We start from the raw sequence: 16,667 nt of genomic DNA on the forward strand, positions 1-16,667 counted from the left end.
ACATTTTAGTATTCGAATAATTGTAATTTTAACAAAGGTGCAGCAAAGTCTGAATGGTTCTGATTCGATTCTGATTATTATATTTGACATTTTTAAAATAGCTAGAGACAAGATTAAATAGTCGTGCAGTTGATAAGCGGTCATAAACTATAGCTTGGTCCAATTCTCAGAAGTACATGATTTCTTTAATCCACATGATGTATTTAATTAGTTAGTTAAGGAGAAAATATACCACCCTTTAGAGCAGCTTTAAAATAGGATATTAATTTTCTTGACCTACGTAGGAATCTTGTCCTAAACATCTGTTTGGATCTTTCTGTGAAACAATTTTTTTTTCTTTTTTGAAAAAAAAAAGCAATATAATCGATTTTAAGACCGAATTCCTTACGAACTAAAGGTGCTAAGATGCACTTTATTAAAGTAAGTTGAGATGGTTCTAAGAGTTCTGTTGCCAAGAAGATTTGGTTCAATGGCTAGTCAAAAGTAGACAGGGATTGGTCCTTTCCAACCTACACAACTTTAATTAATTTAAAAAAAAACGAAGTTTAAATGGTAGGTTTTTGAATGAAAATGAACTATATGCGTGTAAATCTGGTGCTTATTGATACTATAAACTATTGCAAGGTTAAATGTACACACTAAAACATAAAAATTCTTTATATAAGATCATTTTTTCAAGCTCTTTTGTCTTTGTGAAACACGGTTAGATGTGAGATTATGATGCAGAGTTGCATCCCATGTACTGCAGTTTTGACCTTCTTCAACTTAAAGAACTTGCTCTGAAATTCCATCCGATGAACTTATTCTTCTATTCAAGTGGTAAACTTATTGAGAATATTGTTCTTACTTTTTAATAGCAACCGATGTTATGAAAATCAGAAACTGAATCAAATTAGTTGGCCGTCAATTTGACGATTCAGCTGAAACAGTTCTGAGTCTGCAAAATATATTATTATATTTTTTACGAAATAAACATAAAAGGTCTCTAAACTAAAGTAAAAATATTTAAGAATCGCGAAACGCTATGTGACAGGTTGCACCGGTTCATCCGCTGATGAATCGAATTGGTTTACCATGAGGTTGAATAATATTGGCCGACCCACACAAAATTTTACAACACTGCTAACAACTGTTACATGTTTTTAAGGTCTTGTAATCAAAGTAGGCAGAAGACGACATGCAATGACATTTTTCTCGATTTAAAGGTATTTTTTATCGTATTAAAAAGTATGATAGCCAAAACAAAAAGGAAACAAAAACACAAACATAAAAATCATTATTGGGTACTGGAAATAAGGAATTCATTAATGGGTATCAGGAATTTATTTGGTTAATCGCTAAAGAAAAATGCTTTTCCACTGTCCGTGCTCATTGTTATCTCGAAGCGACAAATGCAAAGCACATACGAATAAAGTTGTCTTTCTTTATTATGTCAGTCACTTTAATTATGGGCTCCCCAAAATTTGCAAGTTTGCAAGTTCACGTGTATACGATAAGAAATTTGATTATCCGGCATGAACACAAAATGTCATCAAATTTTTGTGAAGAAATGCAAAACCAGTGGTTGCATCTTCGGAAAAACGTCATGCGGCTACAATCAGAAGAAGGAAAAGAAAAAGTGTTCGGAAAGAACTCACGTGCCATGAACTCAGTTTATCAATCCTCCTTAGGCTGTTAAGCTTGTCATGTTCTTGTGGTTGTGTTTCCTTGTCGAATACCATTCACTCATTTCGCCAATGCCTTTAATCGCTATTAATGGGATTCCACTTGCATGGGAGCTACCCATGATGGTAGGTGAACCCCGGGACAGTAGACAATACTGGCCGCAGTCAGAGAATCTATGTGGCTATACTTTTTATACAATCTTTTTTTAATGCATTCACAGAAACAGGTAGAACTTAACTATAGAACAGCAACTTATCGGGCCAAAATATTATCAGATAACTAAGGAAATTCACTGTCCAACAATTGAATTAACATGTTTCCGTATCATGTTTGAGTCTCAAAACATTCAGAACCTTTTTACCACTATGAGATTATTCTTACGTTTCCGTTTCCTTATCATGTTTGATTTAGTGGCCCTTTTTTTTTTATTCTCGCACGCACAAATTTAGCCACCTAAAAGAGTCAAATATGCATTTCAACTACAGTTGTCTGGAACAGCCTCGGTTCAGAAACACAATTCATCAGATAGTACTCTCTCGCTCTCTCTGTGGATCCCTCATTTTTTTCTTGTGTAACGCCCTTTCAAGTGTGTGTGTTGATACATTCCGTTTAAGCATAATGAGCTATCAAATATGGAGTCATCCAAAATCAGCTGGTGGAGGACGTTCTACGCCCTAAAAGCATCTCCAATTTATTTTTGAGACACAAGTTGTCTTTATTAAGAAACTCCCTGTTGAGCGATTGCTTCTCACACCTCTGAGAAGCTTTTATTTAGGAAAGAAGAACGACACATTGTTACCGACTAGTAGTCGCCCACAATAAAGACAAACATCAAAGCAGTCTTCATAACATAACAAGATACACAACTCACAGGTACCATAACCCTGTCAATTGGCAGATAGCAGCTGAAAATGTCCCAACTAATTTGTTCTCTCGCAATTCCCTTTAGACCAACATAGCTAATTATCCGTTCAGAGGAAACGTCATTCTCAAAGCATGCTTACGGTAAGATATAGAACTCACGAAAATGGTTTTATTAGAATAACTACATCATGCTTGAAATTGCTACCTGGTTTTGACAACATGAAATAATTATTCCAAAAGAATTTTCAAATGCTTGGTGTGCAGAAAACAACTGAATCAAAATTTTTACCGTTAGGAGAAGAACAGCCATATAGATTGATAGGTATGTCGTCTACTTAACATTGTGATACACAAAGCAACGCAATCGATCACCTTTAAGAGGAATAGAAATACATTCACAAGTTCTATATGCATAGCAAAAAGAGAACAAAATGATGAAAATTGTACGGAACAAGCAGGAAACTTTTCCAGAAGGTTCCAAATGAAGATGGTCCCTCGGCAGCTTACTAAGAACCATGATAATAATAGATCAAAGTTATTATGTGATGGCAATATGAAGACACAATTCAGTTCACCTGCTAGATCAACCAGTACATCAATCATCATAGACCCCAACAAGCTTGAGAATATGGTTTGGGAAGATTTAGACTCGAGTCAAAATCAAGGTCGTGCAGAACAGAATAACCTGTGACTTCTGCATGCAAATCACCAGCATCCTGAACCTGTCGGCACCAAAGGCCTGTCTACATTGTCTCTCCAGGGCACTTTCATACCCAATTGCCATGTCTTACCAACCCCACAACCACAGGGTTCTCTATGGACACAGCTAAGAGCTTGAGCTCCCCAACCTGACCAGTGAAGGTCAGTGTGAGGGCACCCAGTAAGTAGATGAATATGGAGGTGAAGATGGTAGGGGCTGCTCGGTGCCACAGCTTCCTGTTCTCTATACAGTCTGAACAACCTCCTCCACAGAGGGAGCTGCTCTGGTTCTCTAACAGAAGGGTCTATATCTTCACTTCTCTAACAGAAACTCTGAATGCGGGCCGTTTTCTTTCCCGAGGGACTTTTCAAAAACATTAGCAAGCTTAGTGATCAGAATCATCACATTATCAGCAGAAGTTTTGCAAACAAATTAAACAGAATAGAAGAAGTGATGAAATTAAAGTTACAAGAGTATTTCTTCACTAGAAAAGGAATTAAATAAGTTCGAGATTGTTGCTTTACTGAAACTAAATTAGTTCAATGGTAATTTTATCATTCTCACGAAATTAAAGTTACAAAGAGTATTTTTCACTAAGCAAAGTAATTAAATCAGTTTAAAACCTTTGCTTTGCTGAAACTAAATTAGTTCAATGGTAATTTTAAGTTTTTAACATTCTCACGCTTTCTATGACTTCGTCTAAAGAAAATACTGCCACTGACCTGTGGGGTTTCTTTGGATTTATAACTACCCAGGCTTCGACTGTTATCCCTTTTGATCTAGCCACTTCTGCTTGTGTCTGAAGTTCATTGTTCCGAGTCTCCAGCCTGATGCTTCATGTAAGCAGTGGAACCTGAAAAGGTCAAAAACTAGAATCAGATATCAGTATTTCTCATGCTTATAGGCAGATATGAGATATGACTTCTCACTAAGTGTAAAAAAGTAAAGCAAAAATCAGAATGAAAAATGAATAAGTTCATCTGAAAAGGAAAATTTGGGGGCAACTGGCTGAGAAAATCAGGAAGAAGCATTTCACACTCAGCAAGGAGGATATGACAAGGCATCAAGGCTACATTTACTGTGGTTGCTCCTTGAATCACTTGATGAAAGTTCGTATTTTTTGAAGAAGGCAGGTGGTGAACATCATGGAAAACAACAGGCACTTTAAATTTTTATCAAGGATGATCTCATCAACTACTTTTCTTTGATTCAAATTGCAGGGTTTTTCAGCTGACGACTATCTCTGAATATGGCAGGTTAATTGAGCCTTGGTGTTACATTGGGCTCATATGGTAAAGTTGTAGCAGAGACCAGTAAACAAGCTTCAAAAACCCAACATTGGAAGTACAAATAAATCAAGTACATCGCATCTATGGGAACAATACTACCAAGCAATCTCCTTATGATTGTGCTCAAAGTAAGAGCTGAAACAGGAAATGAGAAATTAGCTTGTGTTCATTGAGTAACCAAGCAAAGCACGCACCTTCACTTTCCACATGGAGAGTAAGCCAAACCAGCAACAAATCAATCAATTCCCTTAAACTCTGCCATAATCTCACAGATCACCAAAAGAATATTGAATTCCACTCCCTCCACAACTCAGCCACATAGTCAAACCTCCGGATCTAGGGAAATAGCCTGCAGGGCAATGCATACTTGCAAGGTCACGAACTTTCTAGACCTAAACGAGACAAACACATGTTGAAGAGCAGGGACATAAATCTGGAGGTTCAAATCAAATAATAATTCCCCAGGACTACAGGCCCTTACACGTCTATGCACCAAAACTGTCCGTAGCTTCTTTTTCTTCTTCTTGAAAAAGGGGAACATAAAGGGGAACAAAATATTGGCCCAACTTCATGCAAATATTTCAAGCCTCCATCAAAGAAGTTTTATGCGCCTATCCACCACAACTTCTATCCAGAGAGCGTGGCAGACGCGGTGCAGAGGGTTAACTCTAACCTCTGCAGAAATCACACCGAAGAATAACAAAAAGGCAAAGAACAGAGGAAAATAAACAGGAACATGAACTGGAAAAGAAAGAATAATTGAACTAACTGAAATTAAGGTTTCATAATCACATGCTAGACTCAAAAAGGAAAAATGTGCCCTTTAAATAGGGCTGCAGACTAACATAATGGGTTTGGATCCCAGATCCAATTGCAAGATCCAAACCTGCAATAAAAGATCACAAATAAGGAAAAAAAAAAACACTAACAGCTCTATGTCAATATGCCACAATTTGTAGTGAAGTCTGCAAATATTGAAAATCCAAAATTGTGACAGGAGTTGTCTCTTTGACGCTTTCACTGGAATAGACAATTTGAGAGGCGATTAAACAACTAGTAATCAAACGTTCACTCTTATTCACAATTCCGCATATTGAAACTTCAAAAATTTTGCTGGAATTTGCAGATTTGATACTTTCACTGGAAATGTACACAACTGAGAGGCCATTGATGCTACGGCAATAAGCACTTTCCTTAAGCTGGAAATGTGATGCTTACACATGTAAACATGTAAAAAAGATTCCAGAAGCTGCTAGAACTGGCGGTATCCTTACTTTATTTAATACAAAGATCTCCAAATGCACGACCAGTCAACTATGATCATAGCAACCCCTCTTTATGGCTCAGGAACTCCAACAACCAAGAGACCCATGACCAAGAGAATTGTGAATTAGCTCTGGAATGAACCTTGTCTGACATTCATGTCATCCTTTGAGCACCCTGTGAGCAAACCTATCTCAACTGTGGGTTAAGAGATTGGCAGATAAAAGTTACAACTCTCCTGTCTCTTCTTTAAAAACAGTTGACTTCCCATCTTCAACTAGAAACAAATGATCTCCATCCCTTATTAAGCTTATGTCATCAATATCAGCTTTATCTACAGTTAGGACCCGTGTAGGCAAAAGGCCAAACTTCTCGGCACCAATATGAAGTAGCTCTTCCATTGTCCCAGGCAGCCAAATAAGCTTCCCACCATCATGGCCTGTTCGGAGACCATGTATCGTCACTCTCTTAGGGATGACCTCACCTCCTATTGTGCCATTCTTCTGGTCTTCAAGAGACACTGGACCCACTCCTTTACCAAAATCATGTGCCAAAGACAGGATACCAAAGAGTGAATTCCGAAAGTTGTCTGATTCTCGCCTATGTTGATCAACTGTAAATGAAGGCCGGAGGAAGAGTGGGTTAGGCATGCTACTGGCATTCTTCAGTGTAGGAGGAGCCAGCTTTGGTGCCAATAAATGAGAATCGGATCCCGTCTTACTAAGACAGCTCCCTCCCATGGAGCTGAATAGAGCCTTTATCTCTTCATGGCACTGCTGCTCTGCCAATGCAACTGGGGTCCAACCTTGTTGATCTGGCTTCTTAATGTCAGCACCATGGTCTACAAGAAACTTGACAGCATCAACATTCCCTTCACAGACAGCCACATGAAGTGCAGTTGTCCCATTGCTCCTTGCAATTGTTACGTCACCACCATAATACACTATGTCCTTCAGCATCTGAATACTGCTGCGCTCAGCAGCAACACAAGCAAAGTTGGCCATGTCACCAGATTGTAGATTTGCACCATTTTCAAATAACAGCTTGCTCACTGCATCATGTCCTGAAACTATTGATTCCCATAGTGGTACACTTCCATCCAAATCTGTTTGCAAGGATAAAAAGCTGAACTTCAGTAGTAGACTACAAAAGGCTACATCTAGCAGAAAAGAGTGTTGAAATATTACATTATTAACCAACTCAAAACAACCAGCAGCCTTGGGAAACTTGTGTTAGTCAAATGAAGATAATTTTGAAACATTTGGCAGCAAAAGTCAATGACTTGGACATTGATATTGTACCTCGGATGTTAACGTCTGCGTTATGATCAATCAGAAGTTGAACACATTTTTCATTTCCATCAGCTGCTGCTATATGCTGATAACAGAAAGAGAAAATTTAAATTTGTAATAGACAAGACTAATGCCAAGAGGTTACCAATATACTGATAATCACATTTAATCAACTCCTAACATCTAAGGATAAATAAATTTACTAACCAGTGCTGTTTTCCCGCTTATGTCAGCTTCATTTGGGTCTAATCCACTTTGTAATAGTTGTTTCAATAGCGAGTCATCTCCTCTTTGTGCAGCAAAACAAAGGTTAAGAGGCAAATGCATTCTTCCTCTCTTTAGCATATTCTCAGTCTCTGCTAGAACTCCTTGCATCACTGGATCATCACTTTCTTTCAAGTGCTGTTCAACAAAGAAGTAAGAAATTAATAACATAAAAGCACGTTCCCGGATTCAAGAAGAGAAATTACATGCACTACAAGCATGTATGTAAAAACTCCCTTCAATTAGACAAACTAGTTCTTTTCTAGAAATATCAGCACCTGAAAGGCTGAAACAAACCTAACAGCAATCACTCCTTAACATGCAAAAGCTTCACCTAGTGTTTTTGGTGAAAGTAACAACAGAGAGACTCCCAATGTTTAGTGATACAAAAATTGCTACAGCAAGTATCATGTCATAAATACAAATTTTGATCTTACAGACCTGCAAAAAATTACGAAGGATTATGGTTCCATCTCCAGCATTAGACTGAACTATATTCAGGAACGTGGTACGATTCATCCGTAAAAGCTGGCAAAGTCTCCTTGTACGAACTGTAAATAGTTGAGGCCTGTAACATAAAACTCCTATTTCTCCAATAACGTCTCCAGCACGTGCATCACCGACAATCTGAAATCAGCTCATCCATTAATCATATTTGACCTACAAGTTGTAAAGTAACAGAAATTTACAAGGATTTTTTGAAAGAACGTGGATGATATAAATTGGGAAATTTATTTTTAATAAGCAAAATAAAAGCTTGCATCCTCTGAGAGGTTTACATGAATAGGATAAGATTTGAGCTAGGAGTTGGTAATAAAGTTGGCCGGATATGCTACGGAACATGTTTCAAGTCAAGAAAAGTATACTGGAATCTTAGAAAACAGCAAGAAAAAACAACACTTGCCTGCTCCGATCCATTCTTGTACATAATAAGGTCCTGAAAAATAAAGATAAATGGGACAAAGATAAGATTAAAAGTTGTTGGACCTCAACAAGGACCAAGATAAAGTGGAGCAATTTCAGAGGCATACCACAGCACCAGTCACCAGAATATAAAAGTCTGTAGGTGCTTCATTTTGCAAGATAACATCCTCCTTTGGTGGAAAATATTCAGCTTTCATCTCAGAGACCTTGAGTGAAAATTTCAAGCAACGCAGATATAGTGGCAAAAATCAGTAGAATAAAAAAAATCAAGACAAAGGAAATACAAAGCTACTTACCAACTGAAAAATCAAATCAGTTGAAACCCCTCCAAATAGATAAACTTTATCAACTAGAGCATAGAATAGATAGTGGGAAATGCTGGAACGAATGGCTTTTGGAAGGGAGTCTAGAGTTTCTTGCTGCTGCAGTCCTTCTGAATCAGTTCTGTACTTTAGACACAAATGTGCAAGCATTTGATCTTGCAACCGTGTAGGTAACTGATTTCGTATTCCAAAACTTGAGGCTGCTTGAATTGTATCTCTCTGTAGTGCACAAAAAGCACCAACAGAAAGGGAGAAATAAGGAGGTAAAGCAATCACTAAAAGAAATAAAGTCAAGCAAACAATATGAGAAGTTTCACTAGTAGTGACAAAGACTCACAAATTTCCTTGTACGGCTGGTACCATGGACTACTAGATTAGTCATGTTACCAATCAAATATGCAGTCAATCCAAGATTGAATAACATGTATGCAATATCAAATATCATCTCTCTTTCATTTTGCGGATGTAGGTCACCATATCCAACAGTAGTAAGTGTGGTAATTGACCAATACATTGATGTCACATAGCGGACCCACAAGGTTTCTGATTTAAAATCAGGCAACGATGCTCCAATCCATGTTTTTGCTGGGTCAGGGTACTTTGCTGCAAGGAGATAATAGAAACACCCAGCACAATGAACTGCAAACAAAGTTACCTACATAGAGCAAATATTAGATGAGCTTATTCCAAGAAGGGGGAATGGAGAAAGGGGGTCCTTACACAACAGGTAAGTACTCTAGAAAACTTACACAGATAAGCTTCACACAGCGAACCCAAAAGTAGCTGAATTTTCTGTCCTTCTCCAACCTGTCCATTCACAGGTCCCATTAGCAAAATCCAACAACAGAACTTTTTTATTTCCAGATATTTTTCAGAGCCATAAAACAAATTCCAGCAGTGTAATCTTCTCCTAGGGTAACCTACAGTTGTCATCAGCATTTCAAATGACCAAGTATACATTCCAACTCATAAAAGAATCAAGATTCTGAAAGTTGCACTTGCATGTAGGAGACTCAATTTCTGGCAACCTTTTCCAGAACAGAATTGTTCTTTGCAAACTGTTTCCAGGACCAAAAACCTTTCCCGAAAATTGTGCCATCAAAAGACTAAATTTGTTTGCATCACACCAGGAGACATAGTCTTTTCATGTGTTTCCCTTATACATCGTACCCTTTTTCCCATACAAGATTCGTGGTGTAAGTTTTTTCTTTCCTTTTTATTGGTTATATGGTTTCATGTCACATATGAAATGGAGAAATTTCATCATATCATCCACAATTTTTATTCCTTCTTTATATGTGTTGAGTTAACTCCTAAATTCTTGTTTTGGACTTAAACATTTCCTTTATGATATTTAAAAGCATATTCAGAATTCGCCACACTATATGCACATTGGCATGAAGAAAAACTTCTGTAATTCCCTTACAGTTGTAATCTATGTATTACATATTTTAAGAAAATAAGTTACCAGTTCTTACGATTGGTTATGGCTATGGTCAACAAACAAACTTGTGTAAATTGATAAAATTCATCATCCATGCTAAAATAATATCACTTTTGATAGTGCATGTAAGATGCATGCTTTTGCAATTTGACAAGCTAAAAAAGTCTCATTTTCAGCTTTTAAATTTAGAATACCAAAATCCTCAACTTTATATCTTTCTACCTATTTGATACGATAAATCCACATGTAGGACAGGTCACAACATGCCGCTTTTGCCAAAAGAGAACGGCTAATGCAGGTAAGGAACAGACATAGATCATATTATGACATCAATTGTAAGGCTCAAAAGCACATAAAATTGTTTCTTTAAGACAAGAGACAGTGAGTCTAGTGCAGAGTTGCTATAAGCACATTTAAAGGTTTCAACCATGTGTAATCAAGTATGAAGCTTTGAAATACCTGGCAAATAGAGCACTAACTCTCCGAAGCCGCCACAGTCTAAGCATGTTGAAGAACCCATAAGATCTGAGGCTTCTCGGTAAGATCTTTCGAGCAAGCTCCGATGGTATAGTGGAGATGACATCTAGAATAAACCAAGAAAACAAGTATTTCCGAGTAATCTTTCGTCGATCATCGATAAGCAGGTACGTGTTCCTATCGACGTAAGCAACAAAGAAGGTCATGACAATATCAACTGCGAAGAACGCATTGACGACATTATCCAACACCGCAAGGGTTCCCTTTGCCGCATTCAGGAATCCAAACTCGAACGGTGACACCCACGCAGAGTAGATAACCAGAAGGATTAGAAAAATTTCCCACGCTCTGCAAGCAAAAGCAGCTTCAAGACTCTTATAACCACAGACAATAAAATTATGGGCACTGAAATCAAAATTATGATCCTCGGCGGAAAAAAAAAAAGTAAAACATGCATTATTTGCATTTTGCACAGCGAGGTTACATGCATTGGAACTTGGGAGACTTCAAGTAAGACTCAAACTCACCTCCTACAATCAGAAGCGTAACGACAGAACCCAAAAATTGGGTCGCCTACAAAACGGAACTTATGTGCAAGACACATCCAATGATGCAAAAAAAAATACACATCCGAAGCAATTAACAGAGGAATTTAATGGGGACATAAAGGAAGAATCCCCCATGCTTCCTAACATTAAGAGAAATCTGTTCACAAATTGTAACGACAAATTCTTCCCCGAAAGACGAGCAAAAGATGAAGATAAGTTCAGGAAAAAAAAAACCTCCAGAAACCAAAACCATGAAACGCATGATAATCATAGAAGAAAAAAAAAGAGCAAAAATACAAAAACAATAAGGGAGAAGTAAAGGAAAACTGTGCTTGGCACAATGAGAATGTAATATAATTTCCTTGTACTCAATGACAAAAGCGAGTTAAAATTTGTACAACATATATAAAAAAAAAACAAAAAAAACAAAAAAAAAAAACAAAAACAAAGGTGAAGAAACTTCAAGAAAGAAAGAAAAGAACCTGTAACGACGATCATAAGGAGAGATGATGAAGTCCTTAAGCTTGACTCGGCGGTTGCTCCTGGCGCCAAGTGGAGGGAGGATGCCATGCGAAAGGCTGTAATGGCTGTCCTCTAACGAGCCCAGCTGGTCACCCCCGCACACCGGAACTCTCATCGTTCAGCTCTCCTTCTCCCTCTCTTGCAGAAGAGGAGGAGGAGGAGGAGGAGGAAGTCTCCGTACCAAATCTAAAACATTCCTAAAACCCCATGACGCCAATCTCCGGTGTGATTACGATGGCGCATTGAGCATCGTATCAATATCTCTCACCTCCCTCTCGATCGCTCCGCCTCTCTCTCCGGTTGTCCCGTTGGAAGACGCCCTCCCTCCGGCCCCGCCTTCGCCGCCGCTATTTAACGAGGGGTGGTGGGGCCACCATTAGATTACGATCCCAACGTTTTTACGCCCATGCCACCGCGCTTATGCAAGCCATACGCACCATTTGGATTTTGGAGAGAGAAAGAGGATGAACACGGGGAAGCCCCTCTTCGTGGGCCCCACTTATTTTTTTTTTATGATAAATCCAGTTTTTCTGATAAATCCAGTTTTTCTGATAATGACAGTTTGGATCCTCTGAGCGGTACTTTTTTGCAGTCCACCTGCCTCCCGTGAGCCCCGCTTTCACTGTAGAACTTTGTTGGAGAATCTGTGGGCCTCCACGTTCTCCCCCTCCCCACAACTCGTTCTATTTTCCCACCTCCTATCAGGCCGCGTTTGACACCCCTGGGAAAATCTCTGTCTCGTTTTCCCCTTCCTTTTTTTTCGCTTTCACCAGTTACTTTGTTTTTATGAAGAGCTTTCTTATTAAGGAAGAAAGGAAATGGAATTGAATTGCATCGTTCTGGTTTTAGTTTTTTCCTTGACAACAAAAAAAATCAATTTCCAACTAAACTTTTTTAGTGAGCATGAATAGTATTTTATCTTACTGGAAAAAAGAGTCAAAGCTTCCACCCAACCTCGTGTCAACTTTCAGTGCGGCGCTTTTATTGAGCTTCGGTTTGCAGGTCAATGGCCCATTTACTACAATACAGAGAATTGACGTCTCAAACATTCAAACCAAAAACTAGCTGCCTGTCAACTCGGCCCTAACTCTTGTACCAACCTCCTTTTAATACTATACCATACCATGTTTTTTAAAGTCTTTATTAATTATTAAAAAAGAACTCTGAACATTATAAAGACCCTCAATTTGAAAGAAAATACAACAATTTAGGGTCCCCCACACTGTCGGCATAAGCGTGTCAGGGCCAACTTTTTCTATTAAAACTAAAAAGAAGAACTCACTGCAGACGAGTTCAAGAAGATCATCACCAATGAATGCCCCCTTTGAGGCAGCAGCTAAAAGAGACAGACACCAAAGAATATTTTTCCCAACAATTCAAAAATTGTAACAAGAAATATAAACGGAAGGAATTTGGTTCCCATGGTTCCATTTTTCCATTCATGTGAAGGTGAAAAGAAAGAAAGACCTGATTAATAATCGGTTCAGACACAAGAAAAGATTTTGGATCTGGATCCCCTGAATGCATGATCATTTTGCATGCAATCTGAATCCAAATGGTACTCTTCTGCGGCTCTGCCATCCAAACCCATCTCGAGGCGGATTTGATAATTATGCGTGGCTATATCAAACCCGAATTTCAACTTTTTAACCCGCGTGGCTGAGCATATTCGCTCTTTACAAAAATCCTCTACCAGCTTCTTGCTCCTTGCGTATTGTGCAATCATATTTAATTAATGAACTGTATTATACATTTCAATAGCACTGTGGAAGATGTCAGGCTTGTTACCAATGTCATGTCACCTATAGAAAACCAATTATTTATATATATAAAAGTTTATTATGGTTTTTTTTAAAGTTATTCAACCATTTAACTAGGATCCTATGGTTAAAAGAAAACAAGAAAAAAAATCTAATGGTATTTTCATCATCTAGTATTACCTCACACTTATTTTTTTTATTTTTCTCTCGATCACTCATTTGTTTTAGATCGACCACCCTTATTAGATATATATATATATATATATATATATATATATATATATATATATATATAACACTTCAATTTATACAAGGAATTTGATATTATTATTAAGATAGCAGTTTTTCCAAGTTGACGTGATATCAGGAAACGGGATATGCTTTTAAATAGACCCGAAGCATCAGGATTCCCTTCACTTTCGCCGCTGAATACGTACAAAAGTATGCATCCTTTTCAGTGACAGAATCAATATATATTTTTTTCTCTGTTTTTATATGTACAATCACTTTTCTGAATCTTCATACCTAATGAACAGGAACCCATTGCGGAATCGCAAGAAAAAAGTAGATCCCCTCCTGATTAATGGAGAGGCTTATTTATCAAAACCTCTGTTCAAAAACACTCAACTTTTCAAAGGTTAACAGAAAACAGTTCTTTTCAGATATTTTATATGAATGACATCAAACTCATTAGTCATAGCCACTTAAATGAAAATTTTAAAAAGCTGAGTGTGCTTGTGTTATTTTCCTAATATTTAAGTACCTTCTCCGTACTACTTTTGTTATTTATTGTGTCTGCAATAAGTGGGGGGTTTTTTTTTTCTTAAAAAAAGTTGCCTGCGGATCTCGGATCCTCTAAAAAGTTTGATTGCGAGAGAAATGCATTATAATAAAATGCTCCATTGTATTTAGTTAGTCTTTCTAAGCATTCCATGTTAATGAAATCATTTCCAATACTTATAAAATGTTTTAAACACATTTTAGTGTTCTTATTAGTCATTTGACAGTATGAACACTTTATAAGTATCACATAAATCTGATCTAACATGTTTTAGTGCTTCATGAATCTGTCCAAATCTTTGCAGTAGATCCATGTAACAGCCACAAAATGTTCTTGTTACTGAAAGGATATTTAATAAAAAAACATATAGTTTTTGAAAAACATGTTCTAAAATACATATTTCAAGAATATTACATTTTTGCTTAAAAAATATAGGAATATTGTTGGTAAATTGTCCAACAATGAGATACATAGTCACATCATGTTTGTTGAAACAAGGCTATAGTGTTTTTAAATCATAACTTTTAAAAGCAAATGTTCCAACAATCATATAATATTATTCATCTTACATCACCCTCTATATAATGGGGGAATGCTATAACAGAGCATCTTGCACTTCAAAAAAGGCCTTTCGTCCAGCAACCAAACGACCGATCTCCATTAAAGATCAAAGGCAAGTGCAAATTAAGATCGCTTTTATAGTTAAACCTGACAAAGGTTGACAGACAGAACGCTGCTAATGAATCTCTTGAGACCAGAAAAGGCGTTCATTTATTGCTTCAACTATGAACCTAACTTGCAGCAGATGTTCAATGGCAGCTGAGAAATCATTTCTTGAGAACATTTTTCTTCGGCCGGAAAGTCTGTGAATGTAAATCCTCGATCGATGACGTCTACTTGTCGAGCCGGACGACCATGGCGATGTGATTGAAGAGCACGCCACCCTTCTTCTCCGCATGCATCTGTGGATGGACTGTGGATAGACTTGAGACTTCCAAGTTGAAGAATGTCAATACTGGGGACGCTGCCTGTTTCAAATTGAATTTGATAGCAGAACAGGCAAATTGCATGTCAACGCAGATGTTTACAAAAGAAAAATCTTTTCAGAGTTGAGGGCCACCGATCAAATTAGGGTGGCAGGATTTCAACGCGATATTAATGCATGCCAATTCATAGGTAATATAGCATGAGGGTAAGGGAGAACTTGACTTTTGCCCAGACATGCATATATATATATATATATATATATATATATATATATATATATATATATATATATATATATATATATATAGAGAGAGAGAGAGAGAGAGAGAGAGAGAGAGAGAGAGAGAGAATTGGCAGGTACCAAACTCTTGAATGGTAGATCTTTTCCTAAACCACAAAAAAAAAAAAACCCTACTACTTGACTTGCTAAAAAATATTTTAACCAGAAGATTGACATGATAGCACGCGTGCTTATTAAAACTAGTTGACTAGAGAACATGTTTTTGTTTAAGTTATTTTCATGAAAATATTGATTCTTCTACAACCAAACTTTTAGTATCTAAAAGGAAGGTATCCATTTTATGATCAAAATAACACATTTAAAAAATAAATAAAAAAAACTAACTTAATGTACATTTACTATCGAATTACTCTTAAGATCATGTCTACAATGTTAGATTGCACAAAACATGCATGGACAGTCGACTGTGGGCGGCCGAGTTTTCGTATGTGAGCTGAGTGCCATGAGATCTACAGGTTCCGCTATGGTATATGCAAATGATCAGTTGACTTACTTTTTCAATATTTTAATTTTATTAAGCTCAACATAAGGATTTGATCTACATTTGTTTAGTAGAGATCAACCTTTAAATTATCTGGTGGTCAAGAATCAAATTAAGGTTGAAGATGTTTCAGATTTTTGGGTTGAATAAACATATTTTTAGCCAAGAAAAAGCAAGGAGTTGGTTTAATATATGTTTTTTATGATGCAGGGCAATTCTCACCACAAATATTTGGTCAAAACAACTTGAATTGTAAAATCCAAATTGAATTGATTTGCAAACAAACTTACATATATTTTATCCGCTTTCTTAACATGGAAGAGATAAAGTATGACAAAAGAATAGAGACAATACTAGTTACGCATGCAGGGATTGATGGAAACATATCTACTTCAGTATAACTATTTCCCATGAATTAAAAAATCAAAATCATGCCTTCAGCTTTCTCCATGTTCCGCAAAGTCGTGCAGTGAGATCGTCGCGTTGATTTTTCCTTTTTAGGTTCTAACAGGAGGAAAACCACACTTGGGTAGAGAGACTTTGTCGTTGGCCTGACGGCGGCTTATCATTTGTGCCTCCTGTTGTATATTTGTTAATATGAGCTGCAAATAGATCGCAAATTTGTGATAGATTTGGTGTATTTTTCTCATTTTTTTATCAATAAAAGCTATATATATATATATATATATAATGATGACTTAGTTGTCTAGAGTCGACCCATAACTAAGGTCATTTATTTGAAATAGTTGAGAGAAAAACAAAAGAAAAAAAATATATATGAA

General features: G+C 37.1%; 1 protein-coding gene across 4 annotated transcripts; it reads right to left on the bottom strand.

Annotated features, from left to right (window-relative positions):
- Window positions 1-2,721: 2,721 nt before the first annotated feature.
- LOC116256138 (potassium channel AKT1-like) lies at window positions 2,722-11,894 on the bottom strand. Of its 4 annotated transcripts, none has more exons than XR_004173063.2 (14): window positions 11,536-11,894; window positions 10,488-10,853; window positions 9,334-9,391; window positions 8,922-9,239; window positions 8,558-8,803; window positions 8,369-8,467; window positions 8,242-8,274; window positions 7,779-7,964; window positions 7,281-7,475; window positions 7,083-7,158; window positions 5,793-6,886; window positions 5,000-5,193; window positions 4,713-4,867; window positions 2,722-4,082 (listed from the first exon to the last, which is right to left on the bottom strand). XR_004173063.2 is itself a non-coding variant. In XM_031632373.2 (11 exons), the coding sequence occupies exons 1-11, from the start codon at window positions 11,688-11,690 to the stop codon at window positions 6,009-6,011; spliced, it is 2,610 nt and encodes an 869-aa protein (XP_031488233.1). In that variant the 5' UTR covers window positions 11,691-11,894; the 3' UTR covers window positions 5,261-6,008. The 4 variants fall into 4 exon arrangements, 1 of the variants encoding a protein (XP_031488233.1); XR_004173064.2 differs by lacking the exon at window positions 5,000-5,193 and having other exon boundaries at window positions 2,733-3,592; window positions 3,952-4,082; XR_004173062.2 differs by lacking the exon at window positions 5,000-5,193 and having other exon boundaries at window positions 2,726-4,082.
- Window positions 11,895-16,667: the final 4,773 nt, after the last annotated feature.

Source organism: Nymphaea colorata, chromosome 6, assembly GCF_008831285.2.
Source record: "Nymphaea colorata isolate Beijing-Zhang1983 chromosome 6, ASM883128v2, whole genome shotgun sequence".
Classification (NCBI taxonomy): domain Eukaryota; kingdom Viridiplantae; phylum Streptophyta; class Magnoliopsida; order Nymphaeales; family Nymphaeaceae; genus Nymphaea; species Nymphaea colorata.

Bases quoted from the DNA above. Each gene is read 5' to 3' on its own strand.
- LOC116256138 (XM_031632373.2), bottom strand. From the start codon at position 11,690: ATGAGAGTTCCGGTGTGCGGGGGTGACCAGCTGGGCTCGTTAGAGGAC. The intron at 10,854-11,535 runs GTTCTTTTCTTT...TTTTGCTTGCAG, and splicing joins CCTTATGATCGTCGTTACAG to AGCGTGGGAAATTTTTCTAA. The intron at 8,468-8,557 runs GTAAGTAGCTTT...TTTTCACTCAAG, and splicing joins CTGATTTGATTTTTCAGTTG to GTCTCTGAGATGAAAGCTGA.